General features: G+C 40.0%; 1 protein-coding gene across 3 annotated transcripts in view; it reads left to right on the forward strand.

Moving 5' to 3' along the window:
* The window catches only part of LOC133410303 (receptor activity-modifying protein 1-like), a 49780-nt gene that overhangs the window by 15802 nt on the left and 8735 nt on the right, over positions 1–25243 (forward strand). For 2 of the 3 annotated variants that reach the window (XR_009769540.1, XM_061691271.1), the window contains exon 2: positions 13631–13766. Coding sequence is in view for 2 of the 3 variants with exons in the window: in XM_061691271.1 (XP_061547255.1) it covers positions 13631–13766 (136 nt within the window). In the remaining variant the exon portion in view is untranslated. Of the gene's footprint in view, positions 1–12083; positions 12979–13630; positions 13767–25243 lie in introns of those variants that run through there. The other variant, XM_061691272.1, reaches the window with a different exon arrangement.

Here is a 25243-nt window from a genome sequence, read left to right on the forward strand (position 1 = left end):
AAGAAAAAACTGATGAAAAAAAAAAAAAACACAGCGAAGGCCTGTTTTGGCGTTGCTTCCGTCAACTCTGGAGATTCACATTGGAAATACTCGTTCAAAAGCTGACACTCTCAGATTCCTCTTGAGGCTGAAACCATCGATTGGCACTCGCACTCCCTGCCTTTGTAATGATCCCTTTTAAAAGCACACTGGTCTATAGCTTCGACCTTTTAGACGCTGCTTAAGCTATAGCGTTCCCTTTAACTTAGACACTTTAAATGCTATTCTTTTTGTTCGCACTGGTGCAGACGTCATGGGTGCTTGTATTTATCTTGACAATGTCTACAAGATAAAATATATGTTGCAGTTGAGACAAAGCCTAAAGAATGGAGGCGGAGCTAACCTTGCTCAGTAATTTGAGTAGGAAGAATATGGATTCGCACAAGGAACTGTCCCTGTGTGTCGAACATTTTAAATTATTCATGAAAATATTCTGACAGCCAGGATGCAAAAGAGCACGTTTCCCCATTTGATGGATGTCGGCTCATCATGAAAGTGTTTTGATGTTCCCCTTTGGACAATTTCTCATTAAGTTAAAACTTCCTCTTTGCTCTCAAATGGAGACTGTTGTTGTTAATCATTACATTCGAGCACAAAGCTAATTTTTATCAAAGCAATGGTAAATAATAGGACTAAGATGTTTGATTTTATCCTATCGAAAAGGTCCTATTAAGCATATTATTATTATTTGGTTACATTTTGTTCGGTAGAGCGATGGAAGTAAACCGGCAGCTATGTCTGTCCCTGACCACTTGTGAGGGCAATACAATAAGTTCTAACTAGTGGTGGTACACCATATTCAATTAGCTAACATCGATACCTTGTGTTGGCGATTGAAGATGTGCTGTTGTTGTACGCAAGTTCTGCTTTGCAATAGACAGATATAGCACTTTATCTTCTTGAGTGAAATGATCCCAAACGTTCAACATTCTATCTTTTATGCAGTCCTCCTGGCTTGCCGGCATTTTGCCAAATTATTTCTAGATTGTTGTGGGAGTCTGCAGTAATATTAGTCTGTGTTGTAAAATGATCGGCGGCACGGTGGACGACTGGTTAGAGCGTCATCCTCACAGTTCTGAGGACCCGGGTTCAATCCCTGGCCCCGCCTGTGTGGAGTTCGTATGTTCTCCCCGTGCCTGTGTGGGTTTTCTCCGGGCACTCCAGTTTACTCCCACATCCCAAAAACATGCATTAATTGGAGACTCTAAATTGCTCTTCGAGTCAGAGATTTTGCGTTGACTTTTTAAAAAAAAAATCTAATTATTCAAGTAATTCAATTAGACAACACTGAGTTGAGTAGCCAATTAGGAAGCGACCTGAAGCTTACGCCGTTGCCAAACACAAATAGAGGAGCAAATGGTCAAGTGTTTGTATAACATCTCTCACAATTCATTCACCACAATGAAAAAGACAAGGATCCAAATTTGCCACCAAACTGAAGTTAGCCGAGCGTCTCCTACTCCTTCTTCTTTCCTTTTTCCGACTCTCTGTATGCCCTGGGGCACCATGCTGCCTCTCACAGGTTAGTTTAGGTACAACCACAAACTGTCTGGTCACAAATCTGGTTTGGATGAGGAGATTATTGTGGGTGGAAATACTGTATGGTGTGTTGTGTGCTGCTTTGTGCTGTATTAGTCATCTCGAGTATAACAGACAATATAAGAGCAGTAAGAACACACATGCTGATTTTTTCCCCCCTCGTCATGTATGGGGTCCATCGCTTTTAAAAAACGGTGAAGATGTTTAAAGTCATCATGTGTGTACTCTGCTCTGTGTAGTCTCCAGCGTTTTTGGATGCTTCTCTACAGTGACGTCGTGTGCCTTTTCATCCCCACTAATTGCATGCTATTACCTTCGAGTGCCGATAGCCCTGCTCACTTTAATGACCACCTGGTGATGGATGGTATCAACTTGACACACACACACACACGCGCCCGCGTGCTAATTGTCACGGTGTACTATAGGTGTGTGTTAATGTGAGTAGGCTTGGGCTTGCCAAGGTGCGTCACTGAAGTGTGCATTCATTTGGGCTGTGAAATGTGAAATATTGGTGGCAGTAAAGACACATACATAAAAGATTAGTACAGGATCCCTGAATTGAATTTGAAAACTACTCTGACTTCCTCCCACATTCCGAAAACATGCATGTTAGCTTCCTTGAAAACTGTACATTGGCCATTGCTAGTGAATTTGAGTATAAATGGTTATTTGTCTATATGTGCCCTGCGATTGACCGGCGACCAGTCCAGGGTGTTTTCCGTCTCCCACCCAAAGTCAGCTGGGACAGGTTCCAGCTCACGCACAACTCTAATAATGATAATAAGCACTAGAAAAATGGATGGATGGAATTTGAATCCCATCTTATTGAGCATTTTTGTGGCTGTGTGCTTTGTTTCTCTTCATATTTTCAATAAGCAAATTAGCTGGAGATCATTTGATCTCATGAAGGTCAATTGTATTTAGTTCGTTCAACTATAATACATAAACACAAGAGTGGCGTGTTGCTTGAAATCAATATGTGTGTGATTAAAATAAGAACAAGATTTGAACCGCCAACTCCAATCAATTACTATGTTTCTGTTAAATATCAGTACCTGTGTGTGAAAATCCCTCAGGCTTTATCTGCACATACATTAAGTATATTAGTATAGTAGTATAGTCATCTCTCCATCTTCTATACTGTAGGATCCACCCTGGAGTGGTCGCTAGTAAACTGGAGTGCACATGTAGACAACCAACCATTCACAAAGAATCCCAATACAGTTCATTAAAATGATGGTACAATTAAAGGCATATGCACACTTTATCATGGGCAGGTGGGACGTATTGGGAAATTGTTTAAGGTTGTTGGGGAACTAACTTTAATTGTGAGGGTCATTCACTTTCGTCAATGATACAGCAGCAGTCTGTCATCCTTTCTTGTCCCTCTTTAGTCACTCTCTTCAATTAAAGTGATTTTAAATCACAGCAAATGATCACTGGGACATAATCCATCTGATAAAAATCTCATCTGCCTTCACGGATCATGTTGACAGGAGAGCGTTTATGTGATATTTTATGACATGATCTTAATTTGAGCCATTATGGTTACATATGCGGAGTCTGTCCCAGCAGCCTAAAACCTCTTTCGAGTATGTTGCCTTCTTTAGTAGTGTAGCACCACTACAGTGAACGTCAGTGTGTTATTTATAGCCATTGCTAAAATACTTGAATTATATAATCCCACAAAAAAAAAAAAAAAAAAAAAACAACAACATACCATTAATCTACACATTTCTGTGCTTCTTTTAGGCAAGCAGTTTCTGTTCGATGTCACAGGCTGTTTGTTTTTGTCAAATCATCTTAACCCAGATAACATTGAATTACTCATGCGTGTATCATCACATTTGCAGTGTGTTTTGGTATCCTAGATGCCAGAGCCACACGTTTTTTGTTGTTTGTTCCTGCTCTCGGCATAAAATAGTCCCAAGTAGGTCATAAATGGCTTTTACGGCTTCAGCCGGTCACGGCGTATAATTGTCAATGTAAAAACAGACAAGGGAATAGGCCAGTGTTCATTCACAAATTTAAAGTATACTACAACACAACTCAAAGTTGCTACGTTTGTAAAAAACAAGCTTTTAAATACAGTGAATGGCTGTGGATTTGTTGCTCGTATTAAACTTTGGTGAGAGATGATGAGTGCAATAGAAATGTCTAAGCCCTTCTTGATCATCCATCCATCCATTTTCTGAGCCGCTTCTCCTCACTAGGGTCGCGGGTGTGCTGGAGCCTATCCCAGCTGTCATCGGGCAGGAGGCGGGCTACACCCTGAACTGGTTGCCAGCCAATCGTAGGGCACATAGAAACAAACAACCATTTGCACTCACAGTCATGCCTACGGGCAATTTAGCATCTCCAATTAATGCATGTTTTTGGGATGTGGGAGGAAACCGGAGTGCCCGGAGAAAACCCATGCAGGTAAGGGGAGAACATGCAAACTCCACACAGGCGGGGCCGGGGATTGAACCCGGGTCCTCAGAACTGTGAGGCTGACGCTCTAACCAGTCGTCCACCGTGCCGCCCCTTCTTGATCATATGTTAGAAAATAGAAATAATTTTTTATTCTGTGTTAATATATATTTTTTTGATTTTAGTACGAGGATAAGAAAGTAGACCTTGTTCCATTTTCTCAATCTGATATTGTATTGTTAGGTTGCTGTAAAAAAAAAAAAAAAAAAAAAAAAGGCCTCTGTAGTTGGGGTGGGGCAGTTGCATGAGGCAGATGATAACTGCCTGGCCATGTGTGTCTGTATGACCTCGCCTAAGGAAAAATACTCAGACACTTCTTCGTAGCACGTTGCTACTAGCAATAGCAACAGCCATCCTGGTTGTATCTCCTTTCGTGCAAGTTTTTATGAAATTCTATCTTACTATTGTGAAAGTGCTTGTCCTGTCTCTTGTCCACGAAACCTTTTACATCATATTAGCGAGTCTCTACTCTTGCGAACACACAAGCAAGTAATTTTCTTAAAGGGACCTACATTTTTTCTCAACTTAAAACAGTTCGCAGGTGTTTTAAGTAACATGTCTGCGACATGCTTTCCTCAAAATACCCCAAAAATCAAAAATTATAGGACACTTTACACATCCTGTCTTATGCAAATGACTGTATCCCACGCTGCATACACTGATGGACCAATTGCAAGTCCTGTTTTTGAATCGATGAATCAATTAGGAGTGGAGCGATGGTGTTGCGACATAGACGAGCGGCTTCGACTCGTGGAAGTGCAGCCTAGAGTGTGGAAAAAAGCAAGTATTGGTGAGGACAAAAAATACTTTTACCACGTGGAAGCATTACTTCATATACTCATTAATTAGTGTAGCGTGTACAAAAATACAAACATCATCCCATTGACAAGTTCCCCAAGCAATCAAGGACAGGTGTACCTTGCGATTCGGCAGACCTGACTTTTGCGTTTTTCAAAATACAAGCTGTCATTCAGACTTTTTTATTGCCTTGACTTGTGACCAAAGCTTTGAGATATGAGCGCTGTAGGGTGGCAGTGAACTCAACTCATTTCACAACAAGCAGCAGTATGGCAGATTATGAACAATTCTTCAAAAAATAGGCTACAATCTGTTTAATGCCACTCCTAGTTGAAGTTTACTGTCAAACTGAACATACAAGATAATAAGATAATTACACCTTGTGTATTTAAAACAACCACATAGCTTAAAGTCCACTTAGCTTAATGCTAACAAATAATGTGAAATCCCATAGACGGGATAATGAATAGCATCAATGAGGCAGTGTCATAGCGCTATAAGCAACAGTTATTTGAACAAATGACGCGTCAACACATGTAGACAGACAATATAGCAATATTCACAGGCATATATTATTTATCCTCTGTGAAAAACAACAAACATGACTGCAGCTTACTGAGTCACTTGAAGCCGTTGTGAAACTCTTTTTTGTTTGTTTGTGTCTGCATGACTGTATTATACTGCCCGCGGTGGCCATGTCGCACACACCAGAAGGAGCTGCAATGAATTTATCTTCATGCACAAACTGTTTTTTTTTTTTTACATTCTATTAAATTACTTCACAACTGTATGTTCCCATTAAATACAATATTATACAGTGCTATATTTCTTATTAAAAACATTGCAAATGTTTTATTTTAATTTTTTTTTTTTTTTTAGGAGGCTGGAACAGATTGGCATTTTAGGTTATTTCAATGGGGAAAGATGATTTGAGATACCAGTGTTTTAAGTAATGAGCATGATCACGTAAAAAATGTAACTCGAATTTCAAGGCATCACTCCCTGTATTCGCTGCTTCTCAGAAGCTAACGGCAATGTATGTGGCCAACAACAGCCGCTCGGTGTGGGTGCGTTTATTATGTAAATTAGCCAAATTCTAATGTCACAATTCAGCAGAATTTAGAAGTGCTCAGACAAAAAAAAGATTTACTAGGTTGTTTAATTTGACACTTTATGGGTGGATAAGCTCTCCAAAGACCCAACTATTTGTAGCCATGCCTTTAATGTCACTCTGTTATTAAAACAAACAAAAAAAACATTTTCATGTTATATCCTTACAGGTCAGAAAAGAAAAAAAGTGTCCGCCGTTGTTTGTTAAACAGACCATAGATCGTCTCACGTCCTTTGAGATGAAAACACAACACCAGCAGGGAAACGTTTCTGTCATGGGTGTGTGTTCTGGTTGTTGTCTTCCCTCTGTCTCGTACACACCTGCTCCTGAGAGCATCTTCCCCACCTGTGCCTCGTTTACCCTAATTACTCCATGCATTTAACCTCGTGTCTCATTCTTTCTGTTCGCCAGTTCGTTGTACCTTGTTGTCATGTTCCAGCATTCCTTGTTTCCACGTCACCGACTCATAGTAAGACTAGACCCTGTTCTGATTATTGACCTTGCCATTTTGCCTCATGTTTTTTGGATACTGTTGCCTTTGCGGATTGCCTGCCTGTGTACCGACCTCTGCCCGTTTATGAAACCTCTCTTTTTGAAACTGTCCATTCTAATTGGAGTCGTGCATTTTGGGTCCTGTCCTTTGTTCCGTTCATGACAGTTTCTGTGTTTGCGTTTGTGATCTGGTGGTTCCAGCGGGGCATTCGTTATAATGAAATCACACAGCAAAGCAAATCTTGTATTTAGCGATAACGCCTCCTTCTATTGTTGACAAAATGGACGGACACACCGAGGCGCAGAATCCAAACAGAAAGCCACAATGTCTTTTTGTACTCATACAAGTGACCTTATCTAACTTAGTGACAGCAACACACACCTCTTGCATAACAAATAATCTGCTAACAGCTGTTTGCAAGGCCAGATGCTGCAGCTAATTAGCCACTTAACTGCTGCCCATTAAACAGCCCGTTAGTATAACTACGAATGGCATTTTGGACTCAGTCGATACTGGCTAACACGATTCACACATTCTGATTGTGGTTTGTTTGTTCTGGTTTATTCTTTCAACACTTAAATTGATTTATCTCATCAAATAGTTGTACGCTAAAACTATTTGGGATAAATCCATAGTTGTAGCTTTTTTCGTATGACAAAAAAAATGGTAGGGCACGATCCATCTCGGCAGTCATACTACTAAGAAAATGACAATACTCTCTCATCTAATGTGTGACTTTTGTTTCTGACTTCCGTTTGAAATGTACAAAGGAATGTCATCCATTATGAAGTGACACATTTGTATTAAAGAGTAAGTCGAACACACACGAAGCAAATGACCCAGAATGACTTCCAATCAAAAGAACTAAAAACAATTGGTGCAATACTGCCTCCTCTGTCTGAATGGAGCATTGCGAGTCATCAAATGGTGTCACCTATGGGTGGTCTTCAGTATTTTGCGGTTCAAGGTTATGAATGCCGTGTAATGAACTCTTTTGCACAGCAGCATAAGAACGGAACGTGTCATGTTGCAAAATAATAGAAATATACAAATAGTTTTTAAAAACATGCTAAATTGGGTTGAGGTCAAGTCACCGATGTGCCCATTGAAGAATATTCAATTAACCAGCCTTCAAACCAGGTTTTGATTTGCTTCATTTGTGTCATTATTCATATACACTTTGAAGCCACATCAGATGTTTCAAGGCTACAAATGGCACATAAAGGACTAGTTTGCTTAGTGACATAAGTATGTTTTTATATAGATAGATAGATAGATATAGTGTATTTCCTGTCACTATGACTTTACTACTGTGTTAGCATAAGTTAATGACTATGGGGTATTCCAATTTATGTACAAATTCAGGCTACATTGTCACCATAAAAACACAACTCCGTCATAAACCGAGGACCACTGCGGTGTATTCTGTGAATGACATGAAGATGCTGACAATAGTTTCAAATCTGATGTTTTGTGCTCTTTCTGTAACTCTCTTAAGATGACACAGGGCGAGTATGGTGTAGAACCCAATTGCAGGTCACCAAACCACCGGAAATGTTGGGAATGACTTTAAATGGCTTTAATATAGAGTCTGATGGGTCACTTCAAATCCCGGATAAAGAGCCGTTAACTTCACAGTCGAGATGGTGAGACTTTGAAGATTGGAAATTTGTCTTGGGGCAAAGGTATGTAATGCTCCGTAATCAACAGGTAGCAGACCGGGCACGCTCACACTTCATTGTTGTCTTAATCCACAATTCACAGAGAGCAGGATGTGGAAACTCACACTTTGTTGTCTTTGTAGCATGAGCTCAAATGAGTGAGTCATCAACAAAAGCCTTAAATAGGGGGGTGGGGCTGACCATGTCTGACTGTGACATTCATCCATCCATCCATTTTCTGAGCCGCTTCTCCTCACTAGGGTCGCGGTGACTGTGACATATGATTCCATAAAATGTTGCCAAAGCCCAGGCTAATTGGAAATTAGCATTTATTTTGTGTCAAGAAAGAATGTTAAAGTGGTACATCGCAACTGTTAAGATCTTTGTATTTTAGGCAGGAGCTAGGTTTATAGCTCAGGTCGTTACGGAGAGTCTTCGCCGCATATACAGTACAATCATGCATTTTAAAAATTAAATCATAAGCAGTTTATTTTTAAGGAAAATGTAGGATAAGTTTGAAATGATAAAGTTTAAACTTTTATTAAAGGCAGGTATAAACATTTTTAGAGGGGACGTCACTATTCATGGCAGGGATCGGTCACTTTCCCACATGATGAGAAATCAGTTTTTTTTTTTCTTCATTATGTGTAATGAGTTAATCACACAACAACATCACTTGAATAAAAAGATGAAGCCAGCAAAGTTAGATATCAGGGCTTACTGTACAGAAGAGCTCCTCAGCTCTGGAGCTCAAACGGAGCACTCCAGGCTATATTCTAATTCAGTGGCTTATTTTGTTCCACAAAACTTTGCCACGCTGAAGCGAAGCACGCTTGAGGTGTTTAATAGTCATGGCGAGGGGACCTCGCAGGGAGAGAGCAGCTTGTGAAGTGCCACGCCAATTTCCAGTTATGGAGTCACCGACGAGGAGCTACATTGGGGGTGGGCAAAGTATGGTCAGCGGGCCTCTATTCTTTAATCCGGCCCACTGACTATATACACTGTGTTAAGTTATTTGGATACATTTATAAAACAAATTATTGTATATCAATAACCTATTATTGGATTAATATGATATATTGTAAGTCAGAATAATATAGAGAACAAGGGATGGCACTAGATACATTTTATTTATTTTTACTTTTTCCTACTGCTTTTGAACATGTAAACAGGATATTTATTGCTGCTTTGTGTCTTTCTACTTTTGTTCTACTATAATTATCTTTTCAAATACAGGAATGCAATCATCAATTTTCAAGAGTACGGCAACAATTGTTTTTACCTAAAGTTGTTGACTTAAAATGTATTTATTAATTTTTTAACAGTTTTATTTTCATTTATGTCATTATATCATTGGTTAATGGCTTTAGAGTAAGTAGGTTAAAAAAAAGGTGAATAGTGAACCACGAATATGTGTGTGTGGGGTGGTGGGGGGGTTGGTCAGTGAGTGGGGGGTGCAGTACATTTTCAAGGCCTAAGAGACTAACAGGATAAATTGCTCATTTCTACATTTCTTTGAAGAAAATCTGTCCTTGATCCTGCTACATACAATGTCAACAGTTCAGAGATGTTATGATGAAGTCCACCCACTGGGTCGCCACTGTCTTATTAGATGTCAGCAGAGGTATGTGTGTGTGTGTGTGTGTGTGTGTGTGTGTGTGTTAGCATGTGATTGACAGCTGCAGAGTTCCAACTGAAATAGGAGATCACATCTCTTCCTCACATCTCTCGTTTAATCCGTCAGATGTATGCTGAGCTCGTCTGATGGAAAAGAGAAACGACGTCTGCCTCGTTCGGCTCAATTGACCGCAGCCAACCTTCTGGTCTGAGTTTAGTTGACTTTGGCCCAACACATAACTTATTCTTAGCGTAGTTCCCCCCCCACCAGACAGCAACTGCACAAGGAGACCATGAAAAAACATTGAGAAAACGATGCATTTACCATACCCAGTAGTTTGTGTGTGTGCAGCAACTGCTTGTTCACCTGGATGAACAGTGCTTTGTTTAATTGCTTGTATCCAAATAATGGAGTTAACCCATCAAGTGTGAAATTAAACATCCAAGTAAATCTTTTGTCAGTAGCTGTGAACTCATCAAGTAGCAGTTTGGCAGAAAGTGAACGTTTCTTAAAAAAAAAAAAGAGGCTTCAAGCTTTTTATTGGCACTCCCAGTTGAATTTACTGTCATGCTAAACATAAAACAAAGAGAATTGCACATTCTGTATTAAAACAAGGGAATTCTGCTGAGCTTAATGCTAACGAACAATGAAAAATCCCATAGACGGGCTACAAAATGGCATTTATTTGGCGGTGTTATAATGCTTCAAGCAATGGATATTTAAGCACAAATGGTGCAGCAACAAATGTAGACTGATAATATAACAATACTCACAGGGATATATTCTTTATACTCTGCGAAAAACGACTAATATTACTGCAGCTTACGGACTTATTTACAATAGTTGTGAAATATTTCTTTGTTTGTGTCTACATGACTGTATTGTACTGCCCCAGTGGCCATGTCACACACCACAATGATTTAATGATGATGCATAAACGGTTTATTTCTTTATATTCTATTTAATTTTTCCTAATTAAAAAAAAACTACAAATGTTTTTTTTTTTTTTTTTAACGGGGAGGCTTGAACGGATTAATGGTGTTTCGCCTTCATTGCAATACGGAAAGATGATTTGAAGTACACGTGTTTTGAGTTACAAGCAGGGTAACGGAACAAATTAAACTCATATCTCAAGGCACGACTGTTCAACGTCTATGCGGCACCAGAAAAGAAAACTTAACAGGACTAGAACTTCTTCCCTCATCTTAGGACAGAGAATTGTTGCATTTTGGTTGCCATTGGCATTGAATTGTTGTGTTTAATATTTGTCCGAGTGCTTAATGGACGAATTCGACTGATACTTGTGGGATGTTTGCATTTTCATCAAAAGCAGAATGAGTCAAGAAGTTGAGCAGTAGAGTGAGCAGCTGGTTGGGGACGTGAACGATCATTACGCCGAGAGGTTTGTCACCTGCCTATGAAGTTTATCTCTTCATAATAAACATTCCCACAATATTCCCCCTGAATACAATCAAACGTAGCAGACTGCGTTTGAATGGCCTGCGGAATGTAAGAGGCAACTATTTTGTTTTTTTTCCCATTGACTGAAAATTCACTCGAGATACATTTAAATGTTAGTTTTTATTAGCTGCAAACACCCAATTTACTTGTTTCAAGACTATCATCAGGCTTGCTGTTCATCAGCATTGAAGTCCCTCCAGACCCCATTTTGGACTGCATTTCTTTTCACTTATTTTCCTCTGCTTTCTCTAACAGTTCCGATGTCAGCTGAGCCTCTGACGCGAAACATACATTACACATTAATTTGAAATGTTTCGGTAAACTTTATTTTTTCCCCCCCATTGAACACACTCCGTAGGTTCAGTACATTAGTAATTGTAGTACAAATAAAATCAAAATGTAATACAACAGTAAAAGTACACTGAAAAAAAGGATTTAGTATTTGGCTGGCGTCAGGCGGAAACCTCACTTCTCCAAAACCGTCACTTTTTCAGAAAAGCAAAAAAAAAATAAAAAACGTGGTATGTTTGTTGAGCCGTTAACATTTCATCATTAAAGAGTGCAAGCCATCTACAGCACTTTATACTGGTAAATAATTTGTAAAAAATAGTCCCACATCGGGACTGACTAATAGTATTGCTTGGTGAAAAAAAAAATACTGCATGAAATTGACCAAATTATGACATGGGAGGTTGTATTTGAATAAGTGATGGGTGACACTCATGATCCATAATGCGTCCCTTTTAAGTCCTTACGCTTCTGTCAGAACAATATATTGATTCGTTTTCAATGGACAGTGCGGCCTATCAGACCACTTTCAGTATGCAAAATGTTTGTCTGGAGGGATGATTCAGAATAGAAACCAAGTATTTTTCAACAACGCAGACCAAGTTTATCCAGGAAACAAAATGACTGTGTGGGTTTTAAACTATGCATAAACCTGTGCAACTGTACAAAGTCTAACGTGGACTGTGGTGATATCAACACATTTGCATTGTCATCTATGAGCTGCCACTAAAAAGTGTTTTAAAAGTCAGTAGTGGGCGGTCTGCTGCTATATTGGATAATAACGGCAGAGGCGGTCAAACCCAATTTTAATGAAAAAGCCAGAAATGGAGATTTCCTTCACGGTGAATCATCAATATAAATAAATAAATACATTTACGTCAGCGAGCGAGCGAGAAAATAGCAGCAGTTTATTTTCGTACATGAGATCTGGGAGCCTATTTAATCTTTGGCTTTGAGTGGGGGAAAATAGGTCTGACTATTTGACACTTTCCAACTGGGAATCATCAACCTCAGAAGACCCACGACAACCAGTAAATGCCATGATTCATAAGGCTATATACAGTATATGGTCTTATTTTTAACATTTTTTAAGTGCTATACTTCATAGAAGGGTGAAGGTAAATGCTGCATTGCAATTCTTAATTCTTCAAATTTAAGTCTATTTTATTAGTATTCCTAACAGTATATTAATAAATGGACTTTTATTCCTCCGCATCAAGAAAAAGCCAGATGAGGTGCCTCGGCCATCTGGTTAGAATGCCCCCTTGAACGCCTCCCTGGCGAAGTGTTACGGGCACATCCCACTGGGAGGAGGCCCTGGAGACCACCCAGGACACCCTGGAGAGACTATGTCTCCTTATTTGGCCTGGTAACGTCTCTGAATCCCCGGAAGATCTGGACGAAGTGGCTCGGGAGAGGGAAGTCTGGGCTTCCCTGCTTTAAGCCACTCCCCGTGCGACCCAACCCCCAGAAAAGCGGAGGATATACAGTTGGATGGGTAATCTTGAAATGTTTTTTTTTTTTTTTTTTTTTTTTTTTTTAAATCTGGAAAATACATTTGGGTTTTTTTCTCTAAAAAATATACACTTAATTCTTGTAAAATGTATTGCTTCAATCTGGTAGTGTACTTTTTTCCATTCAATGTGGCCCAACTTCTTCTTCGTACCAGCTCACCTGCAACCCTGAACAGGACCAGCTGTATAAAGGGTGTTCAGGGTATTGTATGCAATATATTTAGCAGTTAGCTAACAATTAATTAGTGTAAAATTAAGTAATTCCAGTATTCGGTCTCCCTTTTTTGCCTTTAACTTCTAAACTCGTGTGTGAATTCTGTGGAAGCAGAGTGAGAATAATGGCACAAAACCAATACTGGAAGAGATGAACCGATATCAAGACACTGAAGTGTAATTTAAAGTGGAGATGAGACCTCCCTATTTCATCCGAGTCAAGTTCAATCAATAAATGCTCGCTGGGGAAAATGGGAACATCTTCCTTCAAATTCAAGATGTACTGCTACACTGTTCGAGTGAAGGATGTTACATAAAAGTGATTTGACAAGAAGAGCTACTTTTTTTTCTTGGCTGATTTGGTGATTTGATTCGTTTTCTCCCGCTTAATGCATTCCTCCTTCTTTCGTTTTCTCCCAACAGTGACTCAGTGTGTGTCAGCACTGGGCTGCGGACTCCATTACGAATACGCCATCGAGGAGTTCTGTTTGGCCAAATTTCGACTAGACATGCAAGAGCTCGACCAGGGAGACTGGTGCAGCTGGGAGGACACTGTCGAGTGAGTTCTGCAAATGCAATATTTACATATAGACAAACAGAACCACCAGGTACAGCATTTGCATGTGGCTTCCATTTTGGTCCAGTGGGTAGGGAAGTACGTTAGTCACAGTGGCGTCGTTATGGAGGTCTGACTGCTGGATTGGAACCACATAGCCACCAAGTTGTACATGTTGTACTAGAGCTAGACTGATATTCATATTCAGTAAAAGGGAAAATATTGGCTTCAAAATTTTGAATCATACCAACTCCAACACTTTGTTTAAATGCCTTTAAGTATTTGTTTGATTGAACAGCTTTTCAGATTTGCAACATGTTACGTTGTTTGTTTGTTTTTTGTTTTTTTGTAAATCGTAGACAATTGACATTGTTTTAAAATTCTAACAAAACGTGTAGGGAGCTTCCAGGCTCGGTAGCATGTCTTTTAAAAATTAAATAATTGAATAAATAAATATTCCCCTGAAATTTACCCAGCTTTAAATTGATCTCTTATACGCTTTACAGGATTAAAAAAAAAAAAAAAAGGCAGATGCCAATATGCGTCAAAAGGCCGAATATTGGCACCAATATGGCTGATAATCAGTCAACCCCTAGTACATATCAGCTGACTTTGGACAAGAGAAGCAGAGTACACCCTGGAGAACATGCAGGAAGGGTTGAGTCAGGATTCGAACCAAGAACATCTCATCTCGTCAGGCACACATGCTAAGTACTCCTTATAATACTGCACGGAAATATATTATTCTGGTACAGAATGTCACTCACAATGTGACTCGTAGATGGGCAGCACAGGGAGGTAGTGATTAAAATGTCTGCCTCCCATTTGAGAGGTTCTGGTGTTGAATCACAAAGGCCCTCCTGCGTGTTCTCCCTGCCTCCCATATTCCCAAAACATGCATGTTAGGTTCATGAAAGCCTAAATTGTCCAAGTTATGAATATGAGTGTGAATGAATGTTTGATTATCTATATAACAAGCAGTGCAGAAAATGGATGGATAGGATCAAAGACCCCAAACATTGGTTTCAGTAATAAAAAGTATGACCAAACCGAATTGAACAAAACCTAAAGCAATATTTTCTAAGGAAATATGAGGGACCAGACAAAGCATGGCTCCCAAATCCCATATGATGAATAAAACAAATGAATGTAGGTTTCCCTTGCCCGGTCCCCACTGCAGCCAGGCCTGGAGTTGGGGCTCGAAGGTGAGCGCCTGGTGGCCGGGCCTGCACCCATGGGGCCCGGCTGGGCACAGCCCGAAAGGGTAACGTGGATTTTATGCTTCATTAAGCGCAGACAAATTTCCGGAAGATGGCACAGAGGATGCTGGTGGTGTTTGGCTCTACATGTGTGTGAACAAACGTTTAGTGTGGTGAACACCTACAAAATATCCTACAGATCCCAGCTGAGTGATGAACACCTCAGATGTGTTCTGATAATTGCCACAACAATGAATGAATGAAAACTAAGACTAGACTTTTATGCACTGGCAAAAAAAAGGTGATCAACAAAACAACACTGTTCTCATTAAAAGGAAATCTAAGCATGAACACTACAATTCCTTTTTTGTTTGTTTGTTTTTGATATGGAAGCATCTGGTCCTGCTTGGCCCGCCGATCAAATTTTAAAAGTCAATGTGGCCCCTGAGCCAAAATGTTTGCCCCTAGGTCGTAGTTCGATGATCGACTTTGTGGTCGTGTCATCGGACTTGCGGCCGCATGTCTTGGACACTCGGGTGAAGAGTGGGGTGGAGCTGTCAACTGATCACCACCTGGTGGTGAGTAGGCTCCGATGGTGGGGGAAGATGCCGGTCCAACCTGGCAGGCCCGAACGTATTGTGAGGGTCTGCAGGGAACTCAACTCCCACCTCCGGCAGAACTTCACCCTCGTCTCGGGGGAGGCAGGGGACATCGAGTCCGAGTGGACCATGTTCTGCGCCTCTATTGCCGAGGCGGCCGACCGGAGCTGTGGCCGTAAGGTAGTCGGTGCCTGTCGTGGCGGCAATCCCCGAACCCATTAGTGGACACCCACGGTGAGGGATGCCGTCAAGCTGAAGAAGTTGTCCTATCGGGCCTTTTTGGCCGGTGGGACTCTTGAGGCAGCTGATGGGTACCGGCTGGCCAAATGGAATGCAGCTTTGGTGGTCGCTGAGGCAATAACTCAGACATGGGAGGAGTTTGGTGAGGCCATGGAGAAAGACTTCCGGAGGGCTTTGAGGAAATTCTGGTCCACCGTCCGGCGTCTCAGCAGGGGGAAGCAGTATACCATCAACACTGCGTATAGTGAGGAATGGATGGATGGAAAGAAAGAATGTAAATCCAGTTAATCCATTTCAGACTCCCAAAAATAACCCTAACCCTGCAAAACAAAATCGAGGATAATTATACTTAACATATAGAATACAATGTGAAATATGACTAATTAAATGGATAAATGAACATTAAACATCACTTTTACCTTACCTGAAGACTCTTGATGGAATATGAAAGATGGTGAAAAGCGGAGATGGAGGAGGAGAGGTTGTTGTCTGGAAGGAAAATCCGCCATTTTCATACTTTGCTATGAAATGTTTCTTGAATTCTTTGGTGTTTCTTGTCTTCTTCCTCTTTTAAAGAGAGAGAACGGTGCCACGTGACTCACTTTGGAACTTCCTTTTGTCTCATGGTGGCTTATTTGTTAATATCAGGAAATGAGTGAATGAGTCATGCGGGCAGGAGGATGAGTTTGGTACGAACCATTTTCAAATACAAAAACAGAGCTGATGTACAAAAACTGGGCCAAAATGTTGATGAATAAAAAATCCCCAAAACCGAATCATACAAAAACATGGGCGTAGGAAAACTGAGGTTCTGCTAGTCAATTTTTTTTCTCTGGACTCTTTGATTGTATCTTCAGGTGATACACTTGAGCTAAAAATAATGAAATTCTTCTTTTGTGGTTGATGTTTCTCCAGCTGTGCTCCAAGCACAAATGTGCTTAAAGGTCAGCGTCAAGAGGAAATGTTTCTTTAAATAATTGATACTCCCCCACCGCGCCCCAGTATGACCGTGCCGTGATCTGTGCATGTTAGGCTTACGGTCTTCTTTTTTTTTTTAAAGATAGCTTTTGCTATTTGACTCACGTGAGTTCAAACACAGTGCAAACACACTTGGAAATGTCAAGCATGCTGTACATTCACTTCAGTTCACATGTTGCAAAAAGCACTGCTATTACTAGAGTGTGTATACTTGCTCCTGACTGCAGTCTTTGGCTGGAAAGCATTTTGACTTGAATAACAGTGGCTGAAAATCAAAATAAAACGGGATACACGCATACTATGGGCTGAAATAATGTATGTGCCAGCAGGCACTGAATTTGAATCAATTATATTTGAATTTGAATTTCTACACTTGAATAATTCCATTAAAAACATAATTTGAAAAACATAATTTGAATTTGTATTGTTTAATTTGAAACATTGCACTTAAAATCTGAATAGTATAATTTAAATTGAATTTATTACTTTAGAACTGAAGTCCAATAAACATGAAAGTGAATGTAAGATTAGTTTTATCCGCTCCGAAAATTCTAATTATATATTTTCACATTCAGTTTGATCATTTCAGATTCCGTTCGACAAATTCAATTTCAAATTAGCTGTGGCAGTCATCCACGTACTGTGGGAATAGCAATCCATTGGCGATACACAGATCTCCTCTTTGGCCAATCAGCGCCTTCGTTTTTGAGAAGGTGACAAAGGGACTCTCAGGAAAGTCTAATCTTCTAACCAGCTACAGTATTTTAACCTTTATACCACCTTTCCTTAACCTTCGTAGAAGGCATCATATGATCGGAAAGAGATAAAAAGGTGCTCCCTTTCGAACATAGGAAAGGACAGTGTGTTGTAGAAACATATCACACCGATGTGACGACCGACTAGCGAATTTGTCAAACGGAATCTGAAATGATCAAACTGAATGTGAAAATGTATAATTGGAATTCTCATCAGCGGATAAAATAGTCTTGCATTCACTCTAAAGTTTATTGGACTTCAGTTCCAAACTAATAAATTCAATTTCCAGTTATACTATTCTGATTCTGTTTTTAAATACAACGTTTCAAATTAAACAATTCAAATTCAGTTTTTTTAATACAGCTATTAAAGTTTAGCAATTCAAATATAAATGATTCAAATTCAGCTCCTGCTGGCACATAAGACAATCACGGAGTCCTTGGCTCCGCCCAACTCGAGAGTTGCCCACACACAAGGATTTGCCATTGTAAATATTGAACAGGTTTAAGATTTAACTTGTCAGCTCTGACTGTTTTTTTAGGCAGATCAGTGATGAAAAATAAATCGCTCACACCCCACACCACAGGATGATCGATCACAATAATCGTATAGAAACACTCAATAACCAAGACTTTGCTGAAATAGATTGGAAGATGGTAAAAACGCTCAAATTTAGCCCAATTATTAACGTTTACGATCGTCTGGCCCAACCGCTTTACGAGCAGATCAGGGAGGAAAAATCACTCTTAACACTAGAATGCCCAAAGCCCAGATATTTGGCTGACTTGACTTGACTTGGGATTCAAACTACTGCCTGTAACTATTGGAAATGGGTGAGTTCTAGCCTCGAAACCCCCAGAATTGGCTTGGAAACCAGCCTGTGTGATGTTATCACCGATAACAAAAAAGTGTGTACAGCAGGCGCTGGGAAGCATTTTTAACACACCCCACACAACGGAATAATCGTTTAAAGACATCTGATAATTAAGCCTTTGCTGACATTGAATCAGAAAGAGGGAAAAAAACTGCTTATATTTAGACCGATTATCTGTATAAGTGTACTCCGCTAAACAGGACTTTTTGTGAAAAGGATAAAAATAACCTTCTTTGTCCTAATATTTGCCATTGCTTCGTGAAGAAGAAACTCAGCATTGTGCTCAAATGTAATGATTAACAACAACCGACTTCATTTGAGAGCAAAGAGGAAGTTTTGACATGGATGAGAACTCATGCAAAGTGGAACACTGAAACACTTTCATGAACCCGCATCATTGCTCAAGATCATTTTTAGAGACAACTGATAATCAAGCCTTTGCGGACTTTATTCGGAAGAGGGGAAAAAATGCTCACATTCAGCCTGATTATTATCGTATGTGTTTACCCTGCTTTGAATTACATAGTTTTTTTCCTCGGTTCTGAGATTACTACTGTGTGTGCGTGTGTGTGTGTCCTTGTGTCAACCTGTCAGTCAGTTTGAAACTGGAGCATCACATGAGCTCGTTTAGTCGGGCAGCCATTGTGTGTATTGTAAGAAGATATCAGGGCCGCAGGCAGTCATCACCTTCTCATTTTCGGAGCACAAGTTATTCACAAAAAACACAGGAAAAAGTAATAACTTCAAAAACTAATATGGATGATGGCTCAATCAAATCTCAAATATGGTACAAGTCGTCAGAAAAGGTCAAGTTGGCTTATCGGGGCGGTCAATTGAAACTCAAGGGAAATCTGATGTGTGCATGCGCGGGAGTGTATGTAACTCCCTTATCTCTGTTCTCGTCTTCCTGTCCTCAAGTGTCACCGATAACGTCATGAAATCCAGAGATTAAAGACTACTTACACCTCAAATGCATCACCCACATAAATTAGTTAGATCCAAGTCGCTGGTAAGAATTTATTACCACCAGCGCCTCAGTGTCAGACAGAGATAAAAAGTTTTTAGTGAAGAATGAAACTTTAAATGTCACTAATATTGATAAAGAAGACTGATGGACAGTTTTTTTTAATATACCGTTCGTGTGGGCAACAAATTGATGAACAATACAGCAGCATATATACAACATGGTAGAGTTAAGGACTTCTAAAGTTATATGATAGTATTGACTTTGAATTCCACTTAGCGTGTATATTTAGGGCTCGAGCACCAAGCAGTGTGAAGACTTGCTTGGAATCGTTATGTTTATTATCATCCTTTTAACAGAGGAATCACTGTTTTAGGGGCCTCAGCTTGCCTGAAAACACCCCCGTTTTTGGCAAGGGTGTGTATCCAGATGAAATATATGTATTTTACATTTACACTCACTCAGTAGTGCCCCTGGAAAGTTAGAAAAAAAAATACCCCCCGACACCAGTTTAACCAACTGACACCAAATTGGGCAACCATGTCTATTATAACAAGATGCGCCAAAAAGCTCAAGGTCCAAAATAGAACAGGAAATGGTCCATTTTGGTTTGATGTAGCCATTTTGGGCCAATTCCAGGGCTTGTACTTTGACCAACTCCTACTAGGGAATTCATCAAAATGAGACATAATCAGAAGCAGATATCTTAGAAAGATGGGTGATGTGAAATTCCCCAGCTGAATCTATCTAATGCGGCCAGAGCATGGTGCCAAAGTTTGAGGATCATTTTGAGGATTCGCCTTGAAGATGACTCATTCTTCTTTGCTTTCAGGTTTAATCATCATGTTCCAGTTTTACTTGTGTTGTGTTTAATTATCCAAAGGTGCCTGACAGTAAAAAGTTAAAAAAAAAAAAATGTAAGTCCCAAAACATTCTATATTCTTCAAGTTAACCTCAACATTGCACAGAAAGAAAACTAGCTTCTCTCGAACATCTTGTTGCAATTTCAGATTTCTTTCAAAGATAAAGTCCCTATACCTAATGACACATTGTATTTTTCATATACATTCCTCCTTTGTCTATTCTCAGGAATTGTGGATGCAAGTATAAATTATTCACTATAAGTGCACATTTCCCTCACATCCCAGAATGCGCCTGCATTACATTTCACTAGGAGTGTCACACATTTTGCATGACTGCTTTGAATAATAAGAGCTGACACTTTGACAGAGAAAGTCAAAAATGCTTTGTCCTTCCCATTCTTTCTCTCAAGAAACACCAGAGTTCTCCTCCCACGTCCTCGTAGTTTAGATCATATAGAAGTTTACTTCGACTACTACGACCCAGCCAACACTCACTCAGTAGCACCTCCTGGAAAGAGGCCATTTTGGTTGAAGGCCCTCTTGGAATCATTGTGTTTATTGTTATTATTCCAACTAACGAATTGCCTTTTGTTAAGAGACACCTCTGCATGCACGAAAACTCACCAGTTTGGACAATTTTGGAATGTGTTTTAGGCGTTCCCAACATGAGCCCTATTCAAATTCACTCGTTAGAGTCCCCTGGAAACCAAATCAGCCCCGGACACCAGTTTCACCGGTCATCGATCATAACAGGAAGCACAAAAAAGTCTCCCATTTTAGTTTGAAGCAGACATTTTCAGTGCTCATACTTTCTTTGAATGCTTAAAAGAACAAACCAGCCAGTTTCACTGATCAACACGAAATTGGTTGGACTTGTCGATCATAACAGGAAGCACGAAAAAATCTCAAGGACCCATGCCCGAAACAGGAAGTCGGCCATTTTGGCAAATTCCGGGGCTTGTGAACATTTACCTACTGGGGAATTTGGCCAAATGAGGCCCAATCACAAGCAAGGATCCTGGAGAGATGGGACATGGTAAATTTGCCAGCACCATCTAATGTAGAACCACACTGTACGATAAACGAATATATTTTTCCCTTTATATTTTGACTCTCTTGTGGATGCAACCAGAATATGTTAAAGACCTATCAATCTGATGGAGCATTATCACCAATTAGCATATATATATAATTTTTTTTATCTCATCAGACTGCAAGTATGCCTAACGAGTTTATTTTGAGATTCATACCTGCACTATGACTGCTCATGACTCCCCTGCTACTCAAGCAGTGGTAGGGGAGCATGCAAGAAGAGAAGTTTAGGGAGATAGCATGGCCTCTCTGTTATCCGCTAGTCAATACAGGGCTGTGTCATCTCATAGCTGCTCAACATGCAATAGAGAACTTGATACGTGAAGGCTTCAGACTGTGGGAGGTTGCCTAATGATACGACTGGGAAATTGTTTACACGCGTCTGAATCAGTGAGTCATTTTCAAGACGGGGCACAGAGCACAGTACCATGAATGTTAAGCTGGAGCAATGCTGTGATGCACTCATCTTAAAAAAAAAAAAAAAAAAAAAAAAAAAAACTCTTCTTATCTGGAGGTGTTTGCAAATTCCCGAGCAGGGGTTCATGAAAGTATGAGCTCTGGAATTCACCCCAAATGGCTGCTTCAAACCAAAATGCCAGACCTCTTGTGCAATTTCCGTTTCATGCATCATGTTATGATGGACGTGTCCAACCAATTTCGTGTTGATCAGTCAAACAGGTGTCAGGAGCACCTTTTTTTCCAACTTTCCAGGAGCTGCTACTGAGTGATTTATGACGACTTGATGACTTATTTGTCATCGGCGCCTACGTTGGTTTGAAGACAAAATAAACGCTAAAAACCACCAGTGCAAAAGTGCAAGCAACCGTTTACCTTGTTAGCTGTCTCAATGTTTGCATAGATGTATTTTATTGTTTCACTCACCCAATTGACTGAGAATAGACTTCACTGAAGCTCCCCGCGGTGTAGGCTGAGGCTCGGATCACATCAGACGCCTCCTTTGCACAATATAATCTAATTCTAAGTGTTGCGCTGAGGCGACTAGTCATCACTTTTGTTCGCCGCCGCCGTTGGGCACAAGCACGTCTTCGTGCGCATTCTTCTTCATTGGTTTTCGGCAGTTATTCTTCGGGGTGGGCGGACTGTAGGCTTCAAAACTGGGAACCAAAATTTTAAAATTTGAACAATTCCGGGAGAACCGGAACGTTACTCCCGGTTCCAATCGGTTCTCGATGTCCAACCCTACTTTCGCTACATAGTTTGTCATGAACAGATCCCGTTTTGAGAAACTTGACATGGATAGCGTAAAATGTACTATCCGTTGGAGCAGTGTGACGGCCATAACGCTTCTAAAACTGGTGCTGGACTCCAGTCGGGGACAGAGAAACCTCTTGCATGGTGGCAAGTTTGCAGTGCTGCTCCAGTGTCAATTGGCAAGACGTTTAGGACGACCTGTACATACAATTTCTCCAAGATGAGTTTTTGCGACTGTCGAAGCCCCAAAAATGCAGATGAATTCATTGAAAGAATAATAAACAGCTATTCTAAGAGGACCACATAATAACCGTGCATGCAGATAAGACAGTCACTGGAAAGTTGGAAAGTTTTCAGTAAGTGGTAAGACTATGGATCATCTCCCTGTGATCACCATCCAATATGGTACACCCGTGCAACTTTTCTGTTACTTAAATATGTCACTGTTCTAGTTGTTTTAAGTACATTTCGTGAGGTCTTACATGCATGACAATTAATTTTGGGTGCTGTTGTTTAATTTCTAATGGGCAAAAAGTACATAGGAATGCTGATTTCATGGGGTTTTTCCGTAAAAATTTGGAGTGAGATGAGCAGTATCTCACTGTGTAAGGACATGGGCTTCGGAGCCGAAGGTTTTACTTACTCTGCGGACAAAAATGATTACAAAAACTATCTGGAGAGATGCTAGTCTGTAGTCTGTGGTGTAGGGCATACAACTCGCTACATACAGCAGAGTGAAAATTGAAATTTCCTTCAGGGATTATTATTAGCAAAGTTAATTAACCACTGTATTATGCGGCTATGTTCAATTACCATTAGCTACTCGAGGCGAAACGTTAGAATTAATCGTTTCATCCTGATGGGCACAACTAGCTTTGACTATGATCTTCTCTGCAGTCAGCCAACACAAAAGTTCTTTCATTGCCTGAGTCTGCCTGTATTTAATGACCACAGAAATTATACAGTTGGAAAATATCAGCATAACTGAAACAATGTAAAACCAACACAAGTAGTGCAAACTAAGGAAATTGCTGTAAGTTGTCCAGTTTGTGACATGCAGATAAAATATTCTCCTGGTACCATGAATCAAACAAGGATGGGATCACAGCAGTTTTCATTTCTCAAGTGTTTCAACGTGGCGTGTTACTTGTAAAGCTGCCTTTATTTGTAACACTTAACACGGTTATCTGTTCCCTCAATCCCTCACTTGAATCCTGCAGGAATGAAATACCCCTACTTTGTCACAATGTAATTCCCAGTTAAACCACTTCAAGTCAGTACAAGTGCAATTCCAGGTTTTCCTATCAGAGCAACAATATAAAAATGTAACACAGAGTGGCTAGAAATCTTGCGGCGGTATTTCCATTATGAAACTAATTGGAATAGCTTCAGCACGTGGACTACTAAACCCACATACAGTAGAAGTTCAACCTTAATCAAAATAAATCTAGCGATAATGACTATAAAGAATATGTTATTCACAGACCAGTGGGGTGATAAATCCTAACTTTGAGGTAAGAACAGACCAATAATTATTGTCTAAATATACTGCATTAAATGTGTGGCCATCATTAAATATACAAAATAATTATGGCTGACTAAATGCTACTGTAGGTCAGCGTAATATGTTACTTGTAATGTACAGTGGGGCTTTACAAAACGGGATGACCCGACTTTTCAAGATACAAGCCTTTGTTCGACCATTTTCTTTTTTTTTTCGTAGGCAGAAATTTAAGATACGAGCTCTATATGGTGATAGTGAACGCATCTAAACATTCTTTACAACAAGCAGCAGTTCGGCAGATAATGAACAATTCTTCCAAAAAAAAAAAGAAAAAAAAGAAAAGAGGCTTCGAGCTGTTTATTGCCACTCCCAGTTGGCGTTAGAATGAATCCCCTTCGCCTTCAGCCTCCAACCACGAGTTCTGCCTTAGCTCCTTCGTTTACTTGTCTTGTGGCTGTTTGGGATTCTGTTACAAAGTGACGCGTGAGTTTCTCCGTCCTGTTCTCTGCGAATTATGAATTAAGACAACAATACAATGTGAGCATTAAATTGGAATTTGGCACTTGGAAATCCAACCTTAGTTGAATTTGGTACTGATATCTGGAGTTTTGTGTTTCATTTCCCTCAGTCTTTGTCTTTCTGTGTATTTAGTTCTCGTTTCAATTTTAGCTTCCCTCGTTGTCATCCTGTTCAGAAGAGTTTGTGCTGTGTATGTGCTAAACTGTTTAAGTCTGGCCTCAGATGCCCTTTGTTGCTTCCCAAAGGGTATAAAATCAAACACTTGACATCATCCGCTTTTTATTGGTGTACTTTCTATGCTCAAATTGATGTGTCTGCCAAATGCAGCTACTCAAGACTTTTTATTGACTTCTCATCCATCTGCCTGTCGTGTCTTAGCGGAATTAGCACGTTATTATTTTATTATTATTATTATCATTAATAATAATAAAATCACAATTTCGGATACACATCGAAACTTTAACATTTAAAATATGATTGAAGTGATATTGCACAAGTAATTCTCAAAGAATGACTGAATCGATGCACTCCGATGGGATGATAAAAGCTACGTGCGAGCACAGAAGAAATCCATGAAATCATCTCGAGGCTGATATTTCCGCATTCTGATTAATCCTAATTACAGCTGTATTTGTTCCCCTTGCCCTTGTCTCTGTTTTTCATACTCCAGGCTCATGGTG

The sequence above is a fragment of the Phycodurus eques genome, chromosome 12 (assembly GCF_024500275.1).
Source record: "Phycodurus eques isolate BA_2022a chromosome 12, UOR_Pequ_1.1, whole genome shotgun sequence".
Taxonomy (NCBI): Eukaryota; Metazoa; Chordata; class Actinopteri; order Syngnathiformes; family Syngnathidae; genus Phycodurus; species Phycodurus eques.